This window comes from Pseudorca crassidens, chromosome 1, assembly GCF_039906515.1.
Source record: "Pseudorca crassidens isolate mPseCra1 chromosome 1, mPseCra1.hap1, whole genome shotgun sequence".
Lineage (NCBI taxonomy): Eukaryota > Metazoa > Chordata > Mammalia > Artiodactyla > Delphinidae > Pseudorca > Pseudorca crassidens.
The window spans coordinates 84,211,714-84,233,903 of record NC_090296.1 but is presented as its reverse complement, the minus strand read 5'-3'; the positions used below and the strand labels follow the sequence as shown (position 1 = coordinate 84,233,903).

At 43.8% G+C, this 22,190-nt stretch overlaps 2 protein-coding genes and 1 long non-coding RNA gene across 10 annotated transcripts in view; 1 reads left to right on the top strand and 2 right to left on the bottom strand.

The window, feature by feature from the left end:
• PAK6 (p21 (RAC1) activated kinase 6) overlaps window positions 1-1,407 on the bottom strand; it is a 35,100-nt gene extending 33,693 nt beyond the window's left edge. For 2 of the 5 annotated variants that reach the window (XM_067742777.1, XM_067742786.1), the window contains exon 1: window positions 699-1,406. The gene's annotated coding sequence lies outside the window, so the exon portion shown is untranslated. Of the gene's footprint in view, window positions 1-94; window positions 453-698 lie in introns of those variants that run through there. The other 3 variants (XM_067742837.1, XM_067742846.1, XM_067742795.1) reach the window with 3 other exon arrangements.
• LOC137227314 (uncharacterized) lies at window positions 115-19,848 on the top strand. Of its 2 annotated transcripts, none has more exons than XR_010944785.1 (3): window positions 115-313; window positions 11,105-11,176; window positions 19,352-19,848. It is a non-coding gene; the product is annotated as an uncharacterized lncRNA (long non-coding RNA). The 2 variants fall into 2 exon arrangements; XR_010944786.1 differs by lacking the exon at window positions 115-313 and adding an exon at window positions 4,412-4,494.
• BUB1B (BUB1 mitotic checkpoint serine/threonine kinase B) overlaps window positions 8,519-22,190 on the bottom strand; it is a 62,662-nt gene continuing 48,990 nt past the window's right edge. Inside the window, exons 19-24 of one of the 3 annotated variants that reach the window (XM_067742762.1) lie at window positions 21,353-21,502; window positions 19,586-19,728; window positions 16,515-16,686; window positions 15,401-15,507; window positions 13,826-13,979; window positions 8,519-12,687 (exon numbers count right to left, since the gene is read on the bottom strand). In XM_067742762.1, coding sequence (XP_067598863.1) covers window positions 12,667-12,687; window positions 13,826-13,979; window positions 15,401-15,507; window positions 16,515-16,686; window positions 19,586-19,728; window positions 21,353-21,502 — 747 coding nt within the window. In that variant the 3' untranslated portion in view covers window positions 8,519-12,666. The other 2 variants (XM_067742753.1, XM_067742770.1) reach the window with 2 other exon arrangements.

Genomic DNA, 22,190 nt, shown 5'->3' with positions numbered 1-22,190 from the left:
CTTTTCTCGCCCAGCCGCTTCTCCCGAAGGCTCCTGGTTGGTGTCGTCTTGCCTCTGTGGGCACATAGCCTTCTCCCTCTAGCAGCTTACTCACTGGTGTGGAGGCGGGGAACCCACACCAGAGCACGTCCTGTGGGGTCAGGGGTCCGGGGCGCTGGCTTGAGCACCAGCCTGATCAGTGGCCCTGCTGTGTCCTGAGTATGGGGGAGCAGAGCCCTGGGCAGCATCCTTCCCAGGGATGCACCCGTGAGAGCTCGGCGGAGGACACACGTAGCTGCTGATGGGCACTGCACCGAGAGGGACAGAATTGCTGGTAGGAAGCTGTTTTCTTAGTGCCTTAGTGATTAGGGCTGTCAGAAGAGGAGGCAGCCCAAGCACCATCCGGTGCCCCCGGCGGGTTGGCTTCCATCCTTGGACCACCCCCTACCCTGGCACCCTGCCGTATCTCTGTCCCGTGGACTCAGTGGGGCCTGGGTCTGTCGGAGCTGGAGCTGCTCCGCACCTGCTCAGGCCAGGCACCTGGTGTCCTTTTCCACAGCACCCATCTTGGGGCCTGGGCGGGCCCAGCATCAGTCAGGATGAACTGCTGCTAAATCCCTCATCCCCAGTCTCTGCCAGCTCCCCTGCGGCCCGCTCTCACACACACACCTGCTCCTCTCACACACACATGGGGCCGCACCCGGCGCACAGCCACCTACCTGCCCAGGCCAGCCTAAGCCAATCCAGCCTCGTTCTCCAAATGCCACTCGGACCCTAGGAGCTGCTCATTTACAGAAATATCCCTTAGGAGGTGAGTTCAAAGCCAGCCCGGAGGACGCCAGTCAGCATGGACCAGACTCCCCTTCTCCCGACACCTCCAGAGGACAGGCAGCCTCATCACCATATCTGCCGTTGCACTTTGCCGGCTGACATCTCTCCCCGGCCCCTCAGGCCCCCACAGCGTCTTCCATATCCTTAGCGGGTGGCGGCAGACTCGTGGCAGGTCCCATCTTCCTTGGAGCCCCAGGTAGGGAGGGGAGAGCTAGAAGGGGCGGGACTCAGGTGCAGCTCCAAGTTTCCAGTTCCCAAAATAATCAGATGCAAAAGGGAAGGAAGAAACCTCCAGGCCAGCGGTGACTCAGTGCCCGTGGGCCGGCTTAATCACCTGGATGGCTGCTCCTGGCTCCTGGCACATCAGGCAGGGAGCGATGTCCTTCCCCCTGCTGCCGGCAGCAGGCTGTCAAAGGGAGCATGGCCAAGGAGCCCCAGCTGGCCCAGGGCTCCTGGCAAGCGGCACTGGCGGGCTCTGGCCTCCACCCCAGCCACGCACGCCTCCCCCACGGAACACCTCGGCTCACTTTGGGATTTCTCCATTAAATCCTCAGGCATCAACCCGCTCTCGTTTGGGGCGCCGAGCTGCTTCAACGTTGCTTGGCAATTTTGATATCGTTGGAGGTTGCCATGGGGAGGAGGGTGATGTCATTGACACAAAAAGCCCACTGAATTTACAAATCAGCTGGGGCTGGAGCTATTTATAAAAACACGTTTTTTTCTGCCTTCCTTTACTGAGGGGGAGGTGGGGGGAAGGGCTGCCTGCCCAGCTCAGTGCAAGCCTCCCTCAGCCCCTGGGAAGCCAGACCTCCCAGGCTCCCCACTCCCAGAGATGTAGGATTCAGAATTCGGGGTTGGGACCTGGCTGCCCAGCCACAGCTGGCTGAGCTTGCCTTTAGGGGTCTCGGCTGGTTTTGCTGTGAAGGGTGAGACAGCGGCACGCAGGGGGTGGCGGGCAGCATGGGCATCGGCTTCCGGGGTCGGCAGGGACCCTTTGTTTCCCAGACCCTGATCAGAAACAGGGGCCTTTGCAGGTGAGAACTTGAGCTCCCCAGGGGCCAGGCAGAGCTCAGCCTTCTACAGTGCCCTCCCGGTCCCTGGACCCACCTGTCCCCTCACTGGCTCCTTTTCTTCTCCCAGTGCCCAAGCCCAGTCTCGGCCCCTGCTCCTCTCCCCTACACTTGCCCACACTCCCGCTGGAACACCATCCTCTCCATGGCTTTGACCGTCAACCTGGAAATGCTCACTCCAGAGCCCAAGTCACAGCTGCCCCAGTGGAGGCACCACCCTGACCCGCCAGTTCCCGCCTCAGTGCCCACTGCTGCTGAAGATGGAAACCCACCGTTCCCCTTGACGCTTCTCACCCCCCAGCCCAAGGCGGCACTAAGCTCTTCGCGTTAATTTTGAAAACTCTTTCATGGATTTTCTTCCATAGGGAAACAACGTGGTATTTGGTTAAAAGCCCAGGTTCTGAGTTTTTCCTCCTGAGTTCACATCCCAGCTTTACCGTTCATCAGCTGAGTGACCTTTAGCGTGTTATTTAATCACCTGGACCTCAATTTCCTCATCCATAAAATGGGGATGATTTCACCTGCCTACAGGGTTGTGGGAAATAAATGAACGAAGCTCCTGGCATAGGAACTGCTCATCCTGAGAGCTCAGAAAACATCAATGTTCTCAGCTTTCAGCTTCATGGCTGTGCTCGTTTTGTCACTCATTCTTATCCACGCACCAAACAGCAGCAGGTCCATCTTCCAAACCATGACTCCAGTCACCTCCCATGTAACAGTCTCAGGCTGCACACACAGACATTTTGATTGAGCTGCACAGCATTGGACCATGTGGCATTAATCATAAAAACTCAGTTAGGTTTTCTAATGACCAGCCATCTTGAGCAGGAAAGGGATTTTTTGACAGCCATCAGGTAACTAACTCCCAGCACTGATAAGTCTGGAGAATCAAGTCCAGGACAGAAGCCGGGCAGCCCTGAGGTCTCTGGCCATCGGAACTAACTCCAGAGTCTCCACGCTTCCCCCACCTGGACGGAAGGTGCTCCCACCACGCGCTCCACCTGATGCCCCTTGGCACCTGGTCCAAGAGCAGGGGGAGTCTGGTTGGAGGCTCAGGTCACGTGTCCACCTCTGGCCTGGCAGAGGGGAGGGTAGCCTGGTCAAATGTTCCCATTACCCACATGAGGTGGGGAAGAAGATTAGGGTGCTGGAGGCCAAAAACCAGCCAAGGGTCGCCATGGGTCTTGGCTACATTTTCTCATCCTCTAAAATTCCTGAGCATGATAATCTATCATTGTCGATTCTGTTAGTCTTGTCTTCAGGGACTTCTGAAAGCTGATGCCTGCACAGGCTGGAACTTGTTCCTCTACCATCATGTTGCATGGCTTCCTGATTTGGTGAGGACACCTGCCAACCTAGATCCCTTTCCTCACAGGTTGTAGAAAAGGGGGATCTGCCAGCCAATGGAAGAAATCCTGCAAAGGCTTGGCTGCCTGTTGTAGAAGGCAGTTGGCCAGACGCCTGTGTTCTTGGGCCAGTGGTATGCCCTGTGCCCTTCCTTATCCCAGCAGAGTCACCTCTGCTAATCCCAGCAGGCTGCATTCTCGAGGGCAGGAAACCCAGCATGGTGCCCGGTATATAGTAGATGCCTTTGCAAACTTTGTTGAATGAGTGAATGCATGAAGCGGTTCTGTGCTCTGGTCACCCTTACTTGGAATACAGTGAATCATGGCTGAAAGGAATTCTAGAATCATCAGCCCTGCCCCGCCTTCTGCAGGTGAGAAAACTGCAGCCCCCAGAGATTAAGTGACTCAGCAAAGCCACAGAGGAAATTAGAGGCAGAGTCGGGACTGCAACTCTGCTTTCCTCCTCACAGGCCCGTTGTTCCCTTTGCGGCCCATGCAGCCCGTTCTAGGTCAAGCCCCGAGTGTGACGTATCTGTAATTTAGTCCAAGGCAGCAGCAGTGCTGTCACTGAGGGCATTTCTGCCTTTTACTCTTGGCTCCCAGGAAGTGGCAGCATGTGAATCAGCCAAAATGGTGTTTTTACAATAAAGTCTTTCACTTTACTCTCCATTTTGCTTTTGAAAATAGAGATATACCTAAAGCCTCAAAAGCAACTTGCCTCCTCTGTACCATTTTGGTGAGTCAGGTTCCGTTGGACTGACTGCTTACACCGAAATGTCCCACCGCATGGCTTTAAGCAAATCGTCTGGGGATGGGTTTGGAAAGGCCCTCTAACAGCGACGTCCTCACATTTTCGTAGATGCATGCTTCCCCAGCTTTCCTTAAGAATGACAAGTTTCAGAAACAAAGTCTAGGGTTCCAGCGTGTGGGAAAAATGCCTTTTTACTGCCAACTTTTTCTCGATCTTTAGATTCTTCCCCACACTTCCCGCCCCCCCTTGTGCTGTGTGTATAGAGGGTGCTTCACACGGGCCTTTCTGACGGCTGTGTGGGCCTGTCACCGCCTGCCCACACTCGTCAGCATCTCTCGCCGCAGGGCCAGAGAGGGAGGAACAGGTCTGCCTGCCTTCACCCCCTACCATCCCAAGCTGGGGCAGGCTCCAGAAGGGAAGGGCTGGTATTAAGGGGCAGGTATTGTCACTGGGGCCTGTGTCCTGCGTTCCAGGGCTGGTATTACCTCAGAGGTGCCCCTCAGCCCTGGGCCTCCAGGTAAGAGGCAGGGGCCCCACCTTCAAGAGGTTTTCCCAAATGGCTTCCCACAGGGCAGGTGGGGTTCCCAGGGAGCAGATGCCTCCAGAGAACCCGCCCACCCTCCAAGGTGGTGGTAGCAAAAGGGAGAGTGACCAATCGAGTCCTGGGGGTGGTCCTCAGTGGGAAGGAAGCGTCGGGGCCTTGTCAGATGTTTGGGCCCCTTCTGTGCCTCTCCTCCTGCCCTGCTCCTTCTCCCTCCTGTGGGTGTGGAGGGGGCAGGGAGGCCAGGGTAATCGGGTATTCTGGTAGCGGGGCAAGGTGTGTGGAAGACTCCTGGCAGAGGGCCGAGAGTGTGACTGGCAGAATTCTCTCCACCACACTCCATGGAGTAGGAGAGCCTGCCGGGCTGCGTATTAGGGAATTTCTCCAGGAACTCTTCTTCAACAAAAGCAAATTGGAAAAGCCCAGGAGTTACTACTGCTGCCGGCCAACGGCCTTGCTGCCCTGCCACTGTCCCTCTGGCTTTGATCAGAAGGCCCAACGCTGGCCCTCTGCCTAGAAGCAAAGAGGGAATGACGAGGCCTTCCGGTAGCCCAGGTTGGGCTGCGGAACCTGCCTGTACGCTGATGGGCAGGGGAGGTGGGGAGGAAGCCAAGGGGCCGCGGCATAGACTGAGGGAAGTCAGGGATTGTTCCCTGAGAAGCTGGTCTAGCGTCCCCCATGCTTCCACCCCACAGTGCCCCGGCTTCTGGGGCAACTGGGGGAAGCAAGAAGAAAGGGTAATAGGGTCGTGGCCAACGGGGAGATAGACCCAGAGAAGATGGCAGTGTTAGCAGATGGCCTGGGAAGCAGAAGGTGGGCACCACTTCGTATGGTCTTCCCTTCTTGCTTGTCCCTTCTTACTTGCTGGAAGAAACCCAACTTATTTGGATGTATACTCTTCTCCTTCCTGTGTGCTCAGGGAAGGGCCCCTCCCCAGCACCAGCCCTAGGGGTGAATCTTGATTAGTTTAAACCAGTCTTGCTAATTCCCTTCCTTTTGCCAGGGATTGGTTTAGGCCCTAGGCATGTGACAACTGAGACAGGAGTGCAAGTTTGCTGGGAGTTTTTGGGAAAAATTTCCTTGTGCTGCTCCAAGTTGTAGAGCTTGCTGTGGTAGCCAACTGGGTTCTAGAAGGGGACCCAGCCTGAGGACAAAAGCCAACATGCTGAGGATGGCAGAATAGGTGGAAACAACATGGGTCTTCCATGAATTGCTGGGTTCAGGCTGTTATGCGAGATAACAGATATTCTTACCTTTTACGCTAGTTTCGATTTTCTGATTTTTGCAGCTGAAAACTACCCGATACAGACCAGCTCCAATCCCTGCCATGCCCTGATGGCTCCCAGGACACCCTAACCCATGCTGACCCTCACTTCTTCAGTGTCCTAACATATCTGCTCCATCTGCCTTACCTTGAGATTCCTTTGACTTACTTGTCTCGATATTCTCTTGGCTTTTAACCTGTAATATCCTGTTCTGCTAACTAAATTATAAACTCCCTGAAGGGAGAGAGCATGTCTTACATTTCTTTATATCCTTCATGGTGCCTGTCATTAAATGTGGAGCGCCAGTAGAGTTTAAAAACATTCATTGGCTAAACATCTTTGCCACATTCCAAGAGATTACTTGCTGTCCTGAAGGGGGTAAATGAACATTTATCAACAGAGTAAAACAGGAGTCGACAGGTTGCAGCTGAAGGCCTGAGTGAATAAGAATGTCAGGCATCTCCATTGTAGCTTAGATTCCACGACGATGGATTACACCAGCTCAGCTGCCTCCTGTGCCCAGCTCTGGGTTGGCTGTTGGGCAGACAGAGCCAAATCCACTGCTTGCCAGGAGCCATGAAATTTTCATGTTTAGCAACTATACTGTGTTATTAATTCTCACAACAGCCCTTTGGGGTAGAAGCCTCAGCACTAATTTATAGATGGCAGATTGACCTGCCCTGATCAAGAAGCCAGTATGGGGCTTCCCTGGTGGCACAGTGGTTGAGAGTCCGCCTGCTGATGCAGGGGACATGGGTTCGTGCCCTGGTCCGGGAAGATCCCACATGCCGCGGAGTGGCTGGGCCCGTGAGCCATGGCCGCTGAGCCTGCGCGTCCGGAGCCTGTGCTCTGCCAACGGGAGAGGCCACAACAGTGAGAGGCCCGTGTACCGCAAAAAAAAAAAAAAAAAAAGCCAGCATGGAGCAGAACTGGGGTTGGAGCCCAGGTTTTCCAGTTCATGAATCGGATTTATAGGGCTTCCTATTTTCTGCCTTTCCTTTTTCCTACTAAGCAAGTGGTCACTTTTTATCCATTGGCTCAGGAGAGGGATGTAGCAGAGGGTAATACAGAAATAGTTCTGAAAGCCTAAGCTCTAGCAGCAAGAGTCTCAGGAAGAGACTAAATGTCTTGGCCTTAAATGGGGTGAGTAGACCCTGCTCCCTAAGTCAGAAAGTGCTTCCCCTGGTGGGGGAGAGGAGTGAGATACATCTGCAGGTGGCTAGAGGGAAGGGATCTGCATCTTGCTTCCCACTAATGTGGGCAGCAAGACCTGCCTGTTACATACTGTCAGAGCAAACAGGACCAGAGGTAGCATTTAAGATTCCTGTGCTCTGAAAATGGCACAGAAGCAGCAGAGAGCTGTGAGCCAGAGACCACCTTCGGACCGAAACAGCCTTGTGGGCTGATGACGGGACTAGACGGATCTTCCTGATAGCTTGGTACCTGGCTTATCTTGAGTCTGTCTTCTTAAAGTACAAACACTTGGTTCCCTGAAGGTCACTCCCAGTAGAAACTCATTTCCCCTTTAGATTAGATAACACCATGTTTCTTTCACCTACCTTTATTATATTATAGATTTAGCTGTACTCTGTACTTAAATTAATTCAAAAGACAGTAAGGCTCCAATCTAGCTGGGATTCTAATCTACTCGAGAGGTTTCTAGAGAACTTTAGACCACATTAGAACTAAATCAATACAAACATCTACAAGCACCTGTACTAAAAGCTTTATTTAGTTCTCAAAACTTTGTAAAGTAGGCACTCGGGTTATCCTCATTTCATAGAGGACAATACTGGCTTAGAGAGGATAAGTAACTTGTTCATTGTCACACAGCCAGGATTCAAACCCAGGCATTCTGGCTGTAGAGGCAGCATCTCTAACCATGTTATTAGCATTCGGTTTGGCACCACAGGCAAGGGGCCATCTCAATACTGAGGAGGTTCTAGCAGGCCCTGGGCTTGTGAAGTTGACCCCCTATAATGTGAGCACCACATGCAAGATGTAACTAGAGTGTAAGAAGACACAGTTCCTGTCCCACAGAGCTCAACTGAATTAGAGAGGTAAGGCATGTACATGTACCTGTCCAAGGCAACTGATGATACAATGCAGGCAGGTGCTATGGGGCTGCCCTAGTGGCCTACACCACTGGTCCACAAGCTAGGTAGGGTTCTGGATGTGCCTGCTTGGGTGAGTCCTGAGCAAGTGGCTTCCTTATCTGTTCAGTGACAGAGTAGTTCATCAGGAAGGTCTCTCCCAGCAATGCTAGTTAACGTCTGTCTGCTCTGCCTAGCTCCTATTTCTGTCTGCCTGATCCCCTAGATTCACTGGGACTCCTTGACTTGCTGTACCACACATGTACGCACCCTTAGCTGTCTCATTTCCTGGAAGGAGCCAGTCTCACTGAACCTTCATGTGTCATCCTTGTCAATATCTTTATCACTTTATTCTAGCATTACCAGTTTATTTTTCACTTTTGTTTTAAAATGCAAACGCAAATGTATGTTCGTCTTTTTGTTCACAGATTTTAATGGGTATTTGTTTTTATGAAATGCCACCCTCACTTTGTTACTTGCAGGACTGAAGCAATTAAATAAAACGCATCATATGACCAGGCCAGTAAGATTAGACTACTTTGAAACTGCAGCATACACTGACTCACGTAACTGTTTCGAGTGAATGTGAGGCTGAATTATACACACACGGAAAATAAAGTACACACTTTGATGGAATAAACATACCTGTGAAAATAACATTTAATTTTGAAAAGAGTAAACAGTACAATGAAGTGTATCCTGATGTAAGGTCAGCAGTCGATTACAAGAGAAGGTTAAAGAAACATACACAAAGTGACACACTAGAAATGAAAGTGAGATTATGATTCCAGGCATATCTACAGCCTTTCCCCCCTCACCAAGACTCTAATACAGCTAGTTTTTGAACTTGTGGCCACTATTTTCCAACATTTTAATTCACTACTTATTTTTTTAACTCACTACGTATTTAATTCACTACTAATTTCTAGGACTATATAAAATTAATAGACACACAGTCCTTTGCTCACAAGGGGTTTGAGAACTAGCAGTGTGACTGGGCAACCACTGCTCCCCATGGAGAAGCCAATTTGAATTTAGTGGACAACACTGCTAGGCAGCTGAATATCTGCTGCAGGAGCCTCTAAAGAGCAAGACTACTGGAAGTAGTACGCTTTGACGGGAAAAACGTATGTTTATAGACATTTAGCCTGAGTTCATCATTGTTTGTTCCTTTCTTAATCATACAATGTCAGTTTGTGGAAACTCAAGTTTTTATACGAGAGCCATAAAATGTATTTTGTTTTGAAAAAAGTCAAGTTTTATGTAATTCAATCCCTTATTCACAGACACAGGAAGTTGTAACAGTAGGAAGATAATTTTAGAAAGCGCACCTTGAATAGAAACATTATAAAACATTTGAACATGTATGAATTTTTAGCATACTAAAAATAGAAGTTTAGATATATTATCTTCAATAATTTAAAACTGTTTTCATGCTCTCATTTTAATTCCAAATTAATCTTGCTTTTATATTTGGATGATAAAGTCTCCCAAATTTCCCACTATAAAAACACCTAACACATATTAGGCGTTTTGTTTTTTTAATGTAGAGAAGGGAAAAGATGACAAAACCATAGCCCATAATTTCTTAGCCTAGATTATCCCATAGACATAAAAAAAAGTGATCAGAATGTTCAAAATGCTCAGAAATGCACAAATTGAAAAGTAAAAGCCTTTATTCGTTCCCCTCTCTACTCTACTCTCCTCAAAGGCAACCACTTTTTCCCCTCAGCTTTTTTTTTTTTTTTTAAACATAAGCTGAAATGTCTGGAATCAACTTTCAAAGCCTAACTCTACAGGCTCATGCCAGATTGGAAGATTGGGCGCCAATCTTCTTGGCACCAATGCCAAGGCATCCCTGCCATCTACAGAAATCGTCTGACTTCACCTCTGCATTAGTTCCAGGACTCCTCTTTCCGCAGGGTCTGTCACATGGATTATCCCTCTGGGACTAATGAGCCTTGGAAGCAGGGAGGACAACTGTTACAAACAGTGCTTTATCTTTGAGCATCTGTGCCAATGCTTCTTTAAGATAAACTCTTAGGAAAAATTTCTCAGCTGAAGGGAATGAATATTTAAATTAAATAAACATTGCCAAATCACCTCCTAATAGTGTGCCAATTTGCACTCCCACTAATAACATGAGTACTTATTTCCCCTCACCCTCACAAACACAATTTTCAACCATTTACTATCTGAATGATGAAAATTTCAGGCTTATTTTGCATTTTATTTAATTAGGAATGAGAGTGAACAACTCACATGCTGGCCATCAAAATGTTTTTAGTGGACTGTTCATGCCCTTTGTCTATTTCTACTGGTTTTCAATTTTTTAAGCGAGTTCTTTGTACCTTAGGTAAAATAGTGCTTTGACAGTGCTCTAGGCACTGGGGTTAAAACAAGAAACAAAGTAAATCCCTGCCCTTAAGGAGCTTAAATTCTAGTAGTGGGATACAGGGGAGAAGAACAAAAAAAAAAAATATATATATGCTATGGAAAAAACAGGTGATAGGTGCTATGGAAAAAATAAAGCAGGGTAAAGAGGGATAGAGAGTAACAGCAGAACATCAGTGTGTGTATGGGATGCTATTTTGTACAGAATAGCCAGGGAAGGCCTCTGATAAGGTGGAGATCTGAGAGGACATCTGAAGGGGAGTAGGGAGTAATCCATGTGAAGTTATGGGAAAGAACATTCCAGGCAGAAGAAACAAAGCAAAAAGTTCATAAAGAGGGAAACTAGTTGGCATGTTTAAGGAACAGAAAGGAGGTAGGCAGGCTACAGTGGAGTGAGCAAGGAAAAGAGGAGTCAGGGAAGAGGTGAGGGAATAGCAGGGTTAGACCTGGTAGGGTTTTGCAGGCTGTGAGAAGTCTTCCGATTTTGTGCTGTGTGAGATGGGAAGCCATTGGAGGGTTCTGATTTGACTGGAGGTGGGCAGGGGAAGCAGAGAGACTAGTTATGAGACCTTGAGATAATGCAAGTGAAAAATGATGCAAACGTGTGGCAAGTAATTTTTCCTAGTTTGTGTTTAGGGGTTTTTTTTTGGGGGGGGAGGGGAGAGACAGGTGACTATGTTAGGTTTTATTTTTTTTATCTATTATAGTAATAAATAGCAATCTTCCTGGATAAATCTTGGTGTTATGTCACAGACAAAAAATTACAAAGTCATCTACTATTTTATATTTTCAGTTTTTTACATTAACATTTTTGATCTAAATTTTTTTTTGCAGGTAAGCTGTGAAACAGGAAAGACCACTGCATATGGCTGTGCAATTTATTTACAAGGGTACCAGGTTGAGAGGGTAAGTACGGACTGAAATCCAGTCAAGCTACGGTGCACAGGGAGGTACTAAATCCACTAGAGGAAGGGGACTTCTAATTTGCACAAAGGTGCTGTATGAACTAGTGGTGGCGCTGGTGATAGAGTTCAAACTCTAATCCATTATTTCAACACTAGTTTTCTGAAATGCCACCTTTATCCTATTAAATATTCATAGCTTCTTGTGTCTTTGGTGGAAACAAGAACCTCATTAAGGTCGGAAGTTTGCCATATTAAAAATTTTTTTAAAAACGCATCTTCCTCACTAGGGAAATCTTACTTTTATGAGCCAGACTGGAAGTGAATTTGGTATAAGAGTTGGTGCAGCCGGAGGAAGAATTCCTGTTTTCCAAATGCAACAGACAAGAAGCATTTCTTTGCTGTCTTTGCTTAAAGATTTTAGCCTGAACACGAGTCATTTCAAAGTGCTTTGTGCTAACCCTCTGAAAGGCTTTCTTATCTACCTTGAGATAATAGCCCAACTAACAGTCTAAAGTCCTAATGCTAAAGGAAATCTTTTTATTTCCAGATTCAGGTTTGGCATCAGTTAGAGCACTCTGACTTGGGTGGAAGGTTTCTTGTACAGCTGCCACAGGGGGATGAGGGTTCTAACAGTGGTAGAAGATTAGTGGATGTACACTTTGTGAATGGTGAGGCGCTATATATTCCATGGTCTCTTTTCAAACAAAAGTGAAGATCCTGTCTTTTCAGCTATGTTCTTTTTCTCAGGTCTATCGTTAGGCTATTTCTGCCTTAGTGAGACAAGAAATAAGAACCATTTGAAGCTTCAGCCAACAAATAGAGGCTTCCGCTTCCTTCTCCCAAGACAAACAACATAAAATATAAGGAAAACGGAAATGTGCCTGCTTTGTGGTTTTATGCTCAGGCAAAGAGAAAACAAAGACATCATAGGTCCTAACTGGTCAGGTATTATTTTCTCCCCTCTACGAAGAAAGGTCAGGATTGGAGGGGATGGGGAAAGGAGGAAGAGGTAGCAAAATAGTTGCAAGTTCTCTAATAAATTAGCTTCCTTAGATTTTCCTCCCTCTCCTCAGACTGGACTTTCAGAATCAAAGCTTTATCCATAAAGCACTGGTTTGTCAGTCTTGCTGTCAAGGTTGCTGAAAAATTCACTAGATGGTAGCTAAGCCTATGTTGAGAAAGAATCTAAATTTACCATCCAGCCTCAAATGACTTTATGTGTCAAAGAGGTGGATTGAGAAATGAGGAGAGGAGAGCAGAGCAGAGGGGTAGATGGGTTCGATTACATAAAAGATACAGATATATAATTTCATATCCTTAGTTGTATAAGAAGCAAACATGAAAATGTTTGAAAAATCATATTTTGGTTAAGAGCAAAAAATTTCTAAGTTGATTATCCTTCAGAGCCAAGTCATGTTTCAGTGCTTCAACTATATATGCTTAAATATTTTTAGCTGAGATATACTTAGAATCTTCTGCTTTCCAGCAATCTTAGAGCAGTAACAGTGACAACTAGAGTGAAAAAAAAAAAATCAGGCACCAGCATAGAGGCACATTTGATAATTTTGATATTTAGATATGAAATAGTTAATTTTCATTGCCCTTTTCTACCAATTTCCTTCCCTATACCCAAGACCTGGTGTAATTCATGCTTCTGTTTAGCAGTCTAATACTTCATTTAGACCTATTCTCTCCCAAATGATTCCATGCTTCAAAGTCATCTTTTTATTCTAAAATTCTGCCTCTTCAAATCTTCCAAACAACAAAATCTCCTTCTATTCCTTCATTAACCGTGCCCCCACCAAGTCATTTTGCATGTAACAGAATGGTAATTATTCCATTTCTGAAAGGTTGCTAAAGCCCATTCAAAACCTTTTCTTTTCTAACTCGCACAGCCCTAATCAAGAGACCGAGCAGCAGCACTGCTAGATTATATAAGTAGACCAAGGGGCTTGGTGGATAAAAAATGAAAACATTAAAATATAATAAAAACAAACAATTTTGCCCCTTGAAATTTAAGAAAATTTGGCCTTGTGTAAACCATTTTATCTGCTTTTCAATCTAGACCATTTAGTGGAAGGTCAGGAACACCTAAAGGAATGGTTGGCTATTCTGTCTCGTTACGATCCTATCATAACAGTTCCAAGTCTAGAATATATACATTTCCATGGTAAAGTAGCGCCTGTCTGCAAAATCAGGCCATTTATTACCTTAGTTAGCAAAAAGTAGATGAGATGTTAGAAGCACAAATTTAACAAATACTATTTTATTATTTACAAAATACATAGTGATTATAAGGGCACAGGTCACAAATTACAAACGGGAAAAGTACAGAGAAAAGTTGAGACAAATGCATTAAATGACAACAAGGTACCCATTAACGTGGAATCCATTTAGAATAAAACAGTTCTTTGTTAAAGTTAGACAAGGCCAAGAGGCGGTACCTTGTTGAGTAGAAAATGCCAGTTACCTAGAAATATACTTCTACCAAAAAGCAGAAAAGTGTTAGTAGTGTACCTAAATTAAGTCATAGCATATACAGGTCCAGTGTTCCACAGTACCACCATCGGTTTTAGGCAGGAATCTGCGAGAGACTTGACTGCCCATCTTGCTGGAAGAGGAAAGCCCCAGGACTGATTAACTTCCCTACCTTCCATAAAGCTTTGTTCAGGTGACTTTGGAATGTGGCGTCAAACACCCCATTCATTTCTGCTGCAAGTTCCCTCAGAACAGACACTGTGGACTCATCACTGGCATTCAGAATCCGCACAAAGAATTTATTCCACAGTTCACCACCTTTTAGCCTAAAAATATATAAAACCATTTTCATCAAGATTAGGCATATAGGAGTTAGAATTCTTTCTGTGTTTAACTCACTGGTACATTTATGCACCAACATGATTTAAGGTAATACCTAACTCTAGGGTTAGAGATCATTCAAGTAGTGTCCTTTGAAAACCCAAGGTCAAACTACAAAAAAAAAAAGAAAAAAGAAAAAAGACTACCATAGTGGGAAGAGCCATAATATAATGCACATAAAGGGAAAGAAAATCTTTCATCTGAATCTATAAATTTCCTCCACGTACTAAGATGCAGCATTTCTCTTCTACAAATAGAAGAAAGACGAAATTTGTCTCCTCTCTTCTAACTTTTCTAAAGTCTAGGTCATTAGAAAGACTACAGCTTCCTCTCTCCCCCCGCCCAGGGGTTTATTACCTTCACAACCTTCTCAGAAACCTAAGCTCAAGTGAAGTAACTACTGCTTAAGTCTATGATGTTTGCACCTTTTTTTTTTTAAAGATCAGAGAAGCTTCTATTATTGTAAAAGGCAAGGCTGTTAGGAAACCCCACCTGACCCCACTTGCTTCTGTTTGTGTAAGACCCACCTAGGACCATAACCAACTGGAGATAACCTGAATCTATCCTATATGCCTTACATTATATTTCAAACCTATTTTGAAAGTACATGTTAGAGACAAATAAGATTGGCCAAATTCTGAATTAAATAAAGAAAAAAATACAATTCAATTGTTGGCAGGGGAAAATGGAGGTGAAGGGGTGTTAAATTTTCAACACTGATTTTTCTTTTCTTTAAGTGATAGATTGGTAAGCTTATTCTGCGAAGTTAATAGCTATGATAAGGTAAGGGAGAACATGGGATATTTAATAAGTATTATGAGCAGGCCTGAGGGAGTACTAAGGTTCTGAGACCAAGCAGCTGTTATTAAGAGAGCATTTACTTCCTCACCAAGGAGATTCAGTTCTCTGCTTTGGTTTCACCCATTCATTAAATAAATAATAGCCTAAAATTAGTATGTAATTTAGAAATTTAGCTTTCTTCAAGAGATGCTTATTAACTTTTGACAAAAGCTATTAAAAACGGCCATAAGACTAACACCAATTGATTAGAAAATTATTCTCATAAAATGTTTCTATTAAGCCTTCTAAATTGAGAGGCTTCCATACTCTAGTCACGGTTTATATGTCTATGATACATCTGGGTCCAGAATGATGTCCTGAAGTCCGAATAGCTAGATTCCCATTTTTAATGAACAATTCCTTTGTCCTGCACAAGGTGCTCCACTGATACTCTAATGAAAACTGGTTAAAATTAATGAAATCATGGCATTTGGACTATGAAACCAAGGCTGTCAAAGCAGAGAGCACCCAAGATAAAGAGAACATTATTTGGACAGGCAAAGACCCTGAAACCACCAATACTTACTCAGAAATATTTTGGCTAAGTCTCCAGAGGGACCCATCCCAGAAGACCTGCAGGTGTGCCTTGAACAATAGTAAATGTGCTAAATCTGCTATACCAAACAGATCTACCTGAAATCACAAAAAGCACCATCAGCTACAATCATTCTCTGCTATTGTCATGGCAATTTATTTATGTAGGAAGTTGACAGGTATCATAGTGCTTAGCTAAGTTTATTTTATGACATACATTTTAGTAGACTGTTCCTTATCCTTACAGTAAAGAGAGAAACTCCCCAAAGAAGTGATCAGTAGAGCCAACTCTAGGAATTATCCTAGAACAAAAGATGACAAATAGGGCTTCCCTGGTGGCGCAGTGGTTGAGAGTCTGCCTGCCGATGCAGCGGACACGGGTTCGTGCCCCGGTCCGGGAAGATCCCACATGCCGCGGAACGGCTGGGCCCATGAGCCATGGCCGCTGAGCCTGCGCGTCCAGAGCCTGTGCTCCGCAACGGGAGAGGCCACAACAGTGAGAGGCCCACGTACCACAAAAAAAAAAAAAAAAGAAGACAAATATATCTGGACTGCCAAATTCAAATTTGTACACCTACTAAATTTGCATGGACTCTAGCTGTGATCTAAATGGGTTCTACATGACTAGTTCAGGGCTATGCTACATATTCAGTCAGCAAAATGCCATATATCCAGAGCTGAGTCAGAAGGGATTTCTGCATATAATGCCACCATATAAAACACTTTATATTTCTCCTAATGTCTTTTTATATACATCATTGCATTTAATCCTCACAAGAATTCTGATGTAAACAGAGCTGATTATTATCTTTATTTTACAGAGAAGATCACAGAAAATGATTTACAAAAGACAAGACAGATAACTGGTAGAAATGGCCCTGACACTTAGGTTACTGAGTTAGTCATGTGTCTGCACGTGTATGTGTAAATTCTTCAGTATTGTGACAGAAAAATGGTACATTTTGCTTGACTTGGTGATATCTGAAAACTAGGTCATCTGTTCCAGGAGAGACAATATCAGTAAACACTAGCTTTCCTGGCTTATCTAGGTAAGAAAGAAATTAAGAAGCCCTCTCCACATTTGCTCAAGCTTGTTTTACACTTACCTGGTAGGGAGAAGAACAGTTAGCCAGGATCTTTTGTCCTTCCAGGATCTGTACAGTCCGAAAGCCGCTGAGGTTAAAAACATCTAGCTGTGCCCTAAGGTCAACACTGTAGGAAAAGTCCACTATCTTCAAAGCTTGATCGTTCTTATTACAATCATAGGGATCGTGGATTCTAAGCCCAGATGTAAGAGAAGGAGATAATAAAAATAGGCCATGAAAGAAACTGCATAGCTGGTCTTTAAAAAAAAAAAGAAGAAAGAAAAAAAAGGAGGTACTGCAGGTGTGCCTTAGCTATGCCAATAGCTCCCTCCAGTGGTTAGTTATGAAAATGCACCTGTAAGAGCAGTGGCAGTATCCACCCAACTGGGGACCGTTAAGATGAGTTTAGTGACCCAAGCTATATCTAAGCCATTGTGCATGGCCACCACAGAACATTTATCAAGTTTCCATATTATATAAACTAAATACTGGAAGTAGACTGCAGGCCTCTGTCTTGCACTGAACATATTGACATATATAACAGCAATGATTTATACACTGACAAGAATTATGATGGAGGAAATTAAAGCTTTGATAGATGTCACAGTCTTTCTTGTTTACTGTTAGATTAGGCTTTCCGAGTGTCATTCAGATCCCTCCTTCCCAGAGTTTAACTGAAAACAACATAAGGCTGTTTTTTGGTAAAGTGATACCTTTACAAAATACTGTAAACCATCCTGTTTATATTAAATTAATACCATACTGTCTTCCTCTTATATGTGATTCCAATCCTGTTTCCTTACAAAAAAAAAAAAAAGAGAGAAAAGAACTTTATAGCACTAATTCACTATTGATTTTCCTCAGGCTTATCTATTCCGTGTAATAAAGCTATTCTCCAAAGAGATATAGGAACTATTTATGTGAGGAAAAAATGGATTATTTTTGTGTTCCTTCTGTTTCTCTGCTTTCTCAGTTGGTGTTTTCAAATCCCGGATGGATATCAGTGGCAGGTCTTATATTCCTAAATATAGGCTTTGATTAATCCTATCACATATACCTCCACAGCACAGAATGATCTATTTTACTTTAAAATTTATGATTCCTTACTACAACTTGTTTTTGGCCATCATAAAACTATAATTCCCAAATGTTTTCAAAACTTGGGAGAGGTAGGAAAAATGTTTCTGAGAATAATAAAAAGAAGCAGGAAGGTCTCCTAGCTCTCTAATCATCCATTCACTGTTACCCTGGGCAAGACATTCCACTTTTTTGGATCTCATTTTACACACACACACACACAATGTAGAAACTGCATTAAATGATTTCAAAAGGCTCTTTCACACAGACATAGAGAATAGACTTGAGGATATGGGGAGGGGGAAGGGTAAGCTGGGATGAAGTGAGAGAGTAACATTGACATATATACACTACCAAATGTAAAATAGATAGCTAGTGGGAAGCAGCCGCATAGCACAGGGAGATCAGCTCACAGCTTTGTGACCACCTAGAGGAGTGGGATAAGGAGGGTGGGAGGGAGATGCAAGAGGGAGGGGATATGGGGATATATGTATACATGTAGCTGATTCACTTTGTTATACAGCAGAAACTAACACAACATTGTAAAGCAATTATACTCCAATAGAGATGTTAAAAAAAAAAAGGCTCTTTCAATTCCTTGTGCATCTATATGAAATTTCCTATCAAATTTGAAAAGTTGTGACAAAGTAAAAGGCAATGTCCCTTCAACACTATGTGGTTTCCTGGAGTCCTCTAGTGACTGAGAGAAGGATATTTGAATACACAGCATACAAATGCCTAATCCCAAAAAGGCTTAGAAAATCTCTTTGCTTACAATTTCCATGAAAAGTCCTGAGAACTCTAGCACTATCCTCTGAAATTTCAGTGCTGTGAAATAGAATGAAAATAAAAACTATACCAGGGGTTCTCACATTTGGAAACATATGGGGAGATATTTGGTGATCACAATGGCTGGGGGATTGTAACTTGTGTTTGGGTGAGAGGTAGTTACGGGGAAATAAGATATAAAACATCCTGACATGCTTGGACCAGACCTGCACAAAGAATTATCTCATCCAAAGTACCTATGGTGCCCTGGATGAGAAATGCTGCTGTATTATGCCTGGGGAAGCCTTTAGGACTCTGCCATCTCAGGAAAGAAGGTAGGATGCTCTAGTTTTTTTGGTTATAACTGCAGAAATACATTGAAGGTTCTTTTAATTTCCATGCCAACTATGATTTAGAGTCTAATTCAGTTTCTTCTTACAGAATAAGTAGTCAGGAGAAATGTAAAGAATGATTCCAGCTTTTAGTGTACACGAATGACCTCAGAGAGAAAGTTAACTGTTTACCCAAGTCACAGGCTTGGGGCAGACAAAGCATCTTTAAACCAGACTGCTTCACTCAAATACCAAGAGATCAATGCCCATTATTAGACAGGTGTGTTGGTCCTCTAGTCCTTTCCATAAAACAAAAATTGTTGAGCATCTTTGCCTTGTTTATGCCTCAATGTTGTCTGTATTTTCTCAGTTCTTAGTATTTGGGCTTCATTTCTTATTTCCTGCTCTGCGCTCACCCCTTGAACCTGATGGCTAAACTGGATGTAATGTGAACACTAAGCCCCTTTTCTTGGCATGGTTTGCATTTGCACTCTGGTTTTACCTACTTCTCTTGGCAATTACCTCAATTTGGTGTGACTTAAGCTTTGGCCTTTGAAACTGAGCAGTGCCTCAGTGTTGCTAGCATCCTTGCTAGCTCCGCACTGGTCCCACACAAAGAAAGACTAGACAATCTACTTCACATTTCCCCAAATATTCACATTTTACATCTCTTCTTGACAGGAATCATCACGATGGAGTCGTTAATTCTTTTTTTCTGGATTTTTTCATCAACGTGTTTTTTTTGGTTGAATTCTTTTAAACTATTCCCAGTGACTATTGACTTTTAGGTAGCAAATATTCTCTTAACGTACTGTGTTCATTAATATGGCATTTATCAAAAGGCAAAAGAGAATGGCAACTATCCATGTTTTACGACAAAGCTGACAGAATTATGAGAGAATGAAAAGGACCAACCTGTTTCTAAGAATCAGACTCCTTGGACTCAAGTCACCATGGACTATTTCTGCTTTGTGTAGTTTCTCCATCATTGTCAAGAGGTTACAAATAATCAACACTATCATTTCATGGGTAATAAATTCACTGTATTGAAGAAGATCCTGGAAATAGAAGGACAGAAAACTATTTCTTAATTTGGGGTGACTTATACTCAATACCTTGCTTACCACTGCCCTGTACTCTTCCTTGTTGTTCTCTATTAGAATGTCGGCTCCTTTGTAGGTTGGGTTTTTGTCCCATTTTTAATAATGCTGCTCTCCAATTAGATTGTTTATAAGGATTTAATGAAATAATGGATGAAGAGCATCAAGGGTGAGCCTGGCCCATAAAAGGTACTCTATAAATGGTAGTTTTAAAATACCATCATTCCAATCATTTTGGAGAATTTGTATTACCATCAAAATTGCAGCAAAACCATCACTATGTTGTACACCTGAAACTAATATAACATTGTCTATCAACTATACTTCAATTTAAAAAGAGATGAGAAATAAAAAACTCGGAAACACTAAACTAAAAAAAGGCAGTAAAACTTTCTTAAGAACATTCCAAAGAATAAAATGATATATTGTGGGGAGTTCCCTGGTGGCCTAGTGGTTAGGATTCTGGGCTCTCACTGCCAAGGGCCTGGGTTCAATCCCTGGTTGGGGTACTGAGATCCCGCAAGCCGTGTGGTGTGGCCAAAAAAGATATATTGTGTTTGGGTTCCAAAAATGATCCAGGGGGAAAATATAGATAGAACAAGAGTGGCAAAAATAGACCTCTGGTTTCCATTCCTCACATAAGGAGCTTGGAAGTTACTACTGTCCTAACATGTAAAAAGCTGAGCCAACTGAAAAATCAACAACTCCTTTAGGATCTGTAAGCATAGGGGGGCCCCACATTTTTGTGAACTTTACCTCCAGGAGCCAGACCAGGTTCTCACAGTAAATATCACAGAAAAATTCCCCTAGTGCTTCCAGCAGCGGGAGGGGGAAAAAGAACCATTTGAAATAGGCCACAGCACTCTGTTCTTTTTAACAAGGCCTGCCTTCAGGGGAAACTAGTTAACCAGAGCCTAACCTGCTGGGGCATTTTCAGAGCCTACCTGACCTGGGGAAGGGAAATACACAATTCCAGCCCACTCCAGCCATCTTGTCCTACCTAAGCCGGGTGGTGGCGGGTATGGGGGTAGGAAACTGAGAAACTTGTGAAGTTCACAGTCCAAAGGCATAGGCTCGCTGCAAAAGACGATGAATCATAGCACTGTACAACACCTTCCCTCCCCTTACACCTCATCATCATATTACTAAAGGCCTATTTACAGTAGCTCCTTTTACCCAGTACATCATGCCTGGCTATCAAGAAAAAATTACAAGGCATACCAAAAAGCAAAAAATGCAATTTGAACAAGGATCAAAATCAGACATGGCAGGGATGTTGGAATTACCAGACCAGGAATTTAAAACAAAAGTGGACATGAGCTGGTGATGGTCACAGTTAGATGACCAGGTCATTACACAATTCTGTCTATTTTTATATGTTTGAAAATTGACATAATAAAAAGTTAAAGGAGGTTTTTGGTCAAAATAACTTGGAAAAAGAAAACAATGCTTTAAACTCATAATTTAATTGGTCTATTTCTAGAAGATTAACAGGAATTCTGTACTAAATTCCTTTGCTAAATGGAGCACAAATCTCTCTACTTGAGGACTTTAAATGATATGTTTTCATATTATTGCAAACCTGAAGGGTGAAGCAGTTTATATATTGGTGCCAAACAATACAGCCATCTTGGTATTGATAACAGATATACAAATTATCACACTCCTCATTTAAACGTTCCTTTAACTTGAAGTTGATATAAAAGTCCCATGGGACAGGTTGGGAAGATACCTGTAAGAAAATATATTTTAAAAATAAGAGTCATTAGAATCTATGGTTATAGTTGGCAGAATGAAAACATTCCCTCCAGCCCTTCCTATATCCCAACAGAAATAATAGTAATGGGATATTTTAAAAGGTAGAAATCTATAATAAAGGATGGAGCAGCAGGAAATTCTGAAAGCTGGAAAGAGAATAATAAGAGGTAACAATCCACTTAACAGACCCAAGAAAGCTGATTCTAGCAGTGGAGAAAGCTGAAAGCAACCATATTTATACTACAAGACCATCTCCCTATAATATAAAACTGGTGGCACTAATTACCTATGGAAGTAAGGGTGAAGGTGGAGCTAAACCAGGGGTGGTTGAACTCTGTAAAGAGAACATCAGTCCCCAGACTCCCCTCCTGCTCCTGTAGCCCAGCCTAGCCCTGCCTCTCTCTCATTCTTGAAGACCAGAAGTTTATTCCTAGAGAATATAAAACAGAAGGGCTCTGGACTAGAGGACACCATGCATTGTTGAGGGTGGGAATACCATATGGAGAAGAGGAAAAAGTTTATTATATGTCAAATGTTAGGATGCATCTTCCTGCCCCTCTACTCTCCAGACTAACTTCCCCATGCAGCTTTCAGGAGGCTAGCAGCCAGGATTACATGCTCTAGGCAGGAAACCAGAAGTTTTCTCTAAGGAATCTGATAAG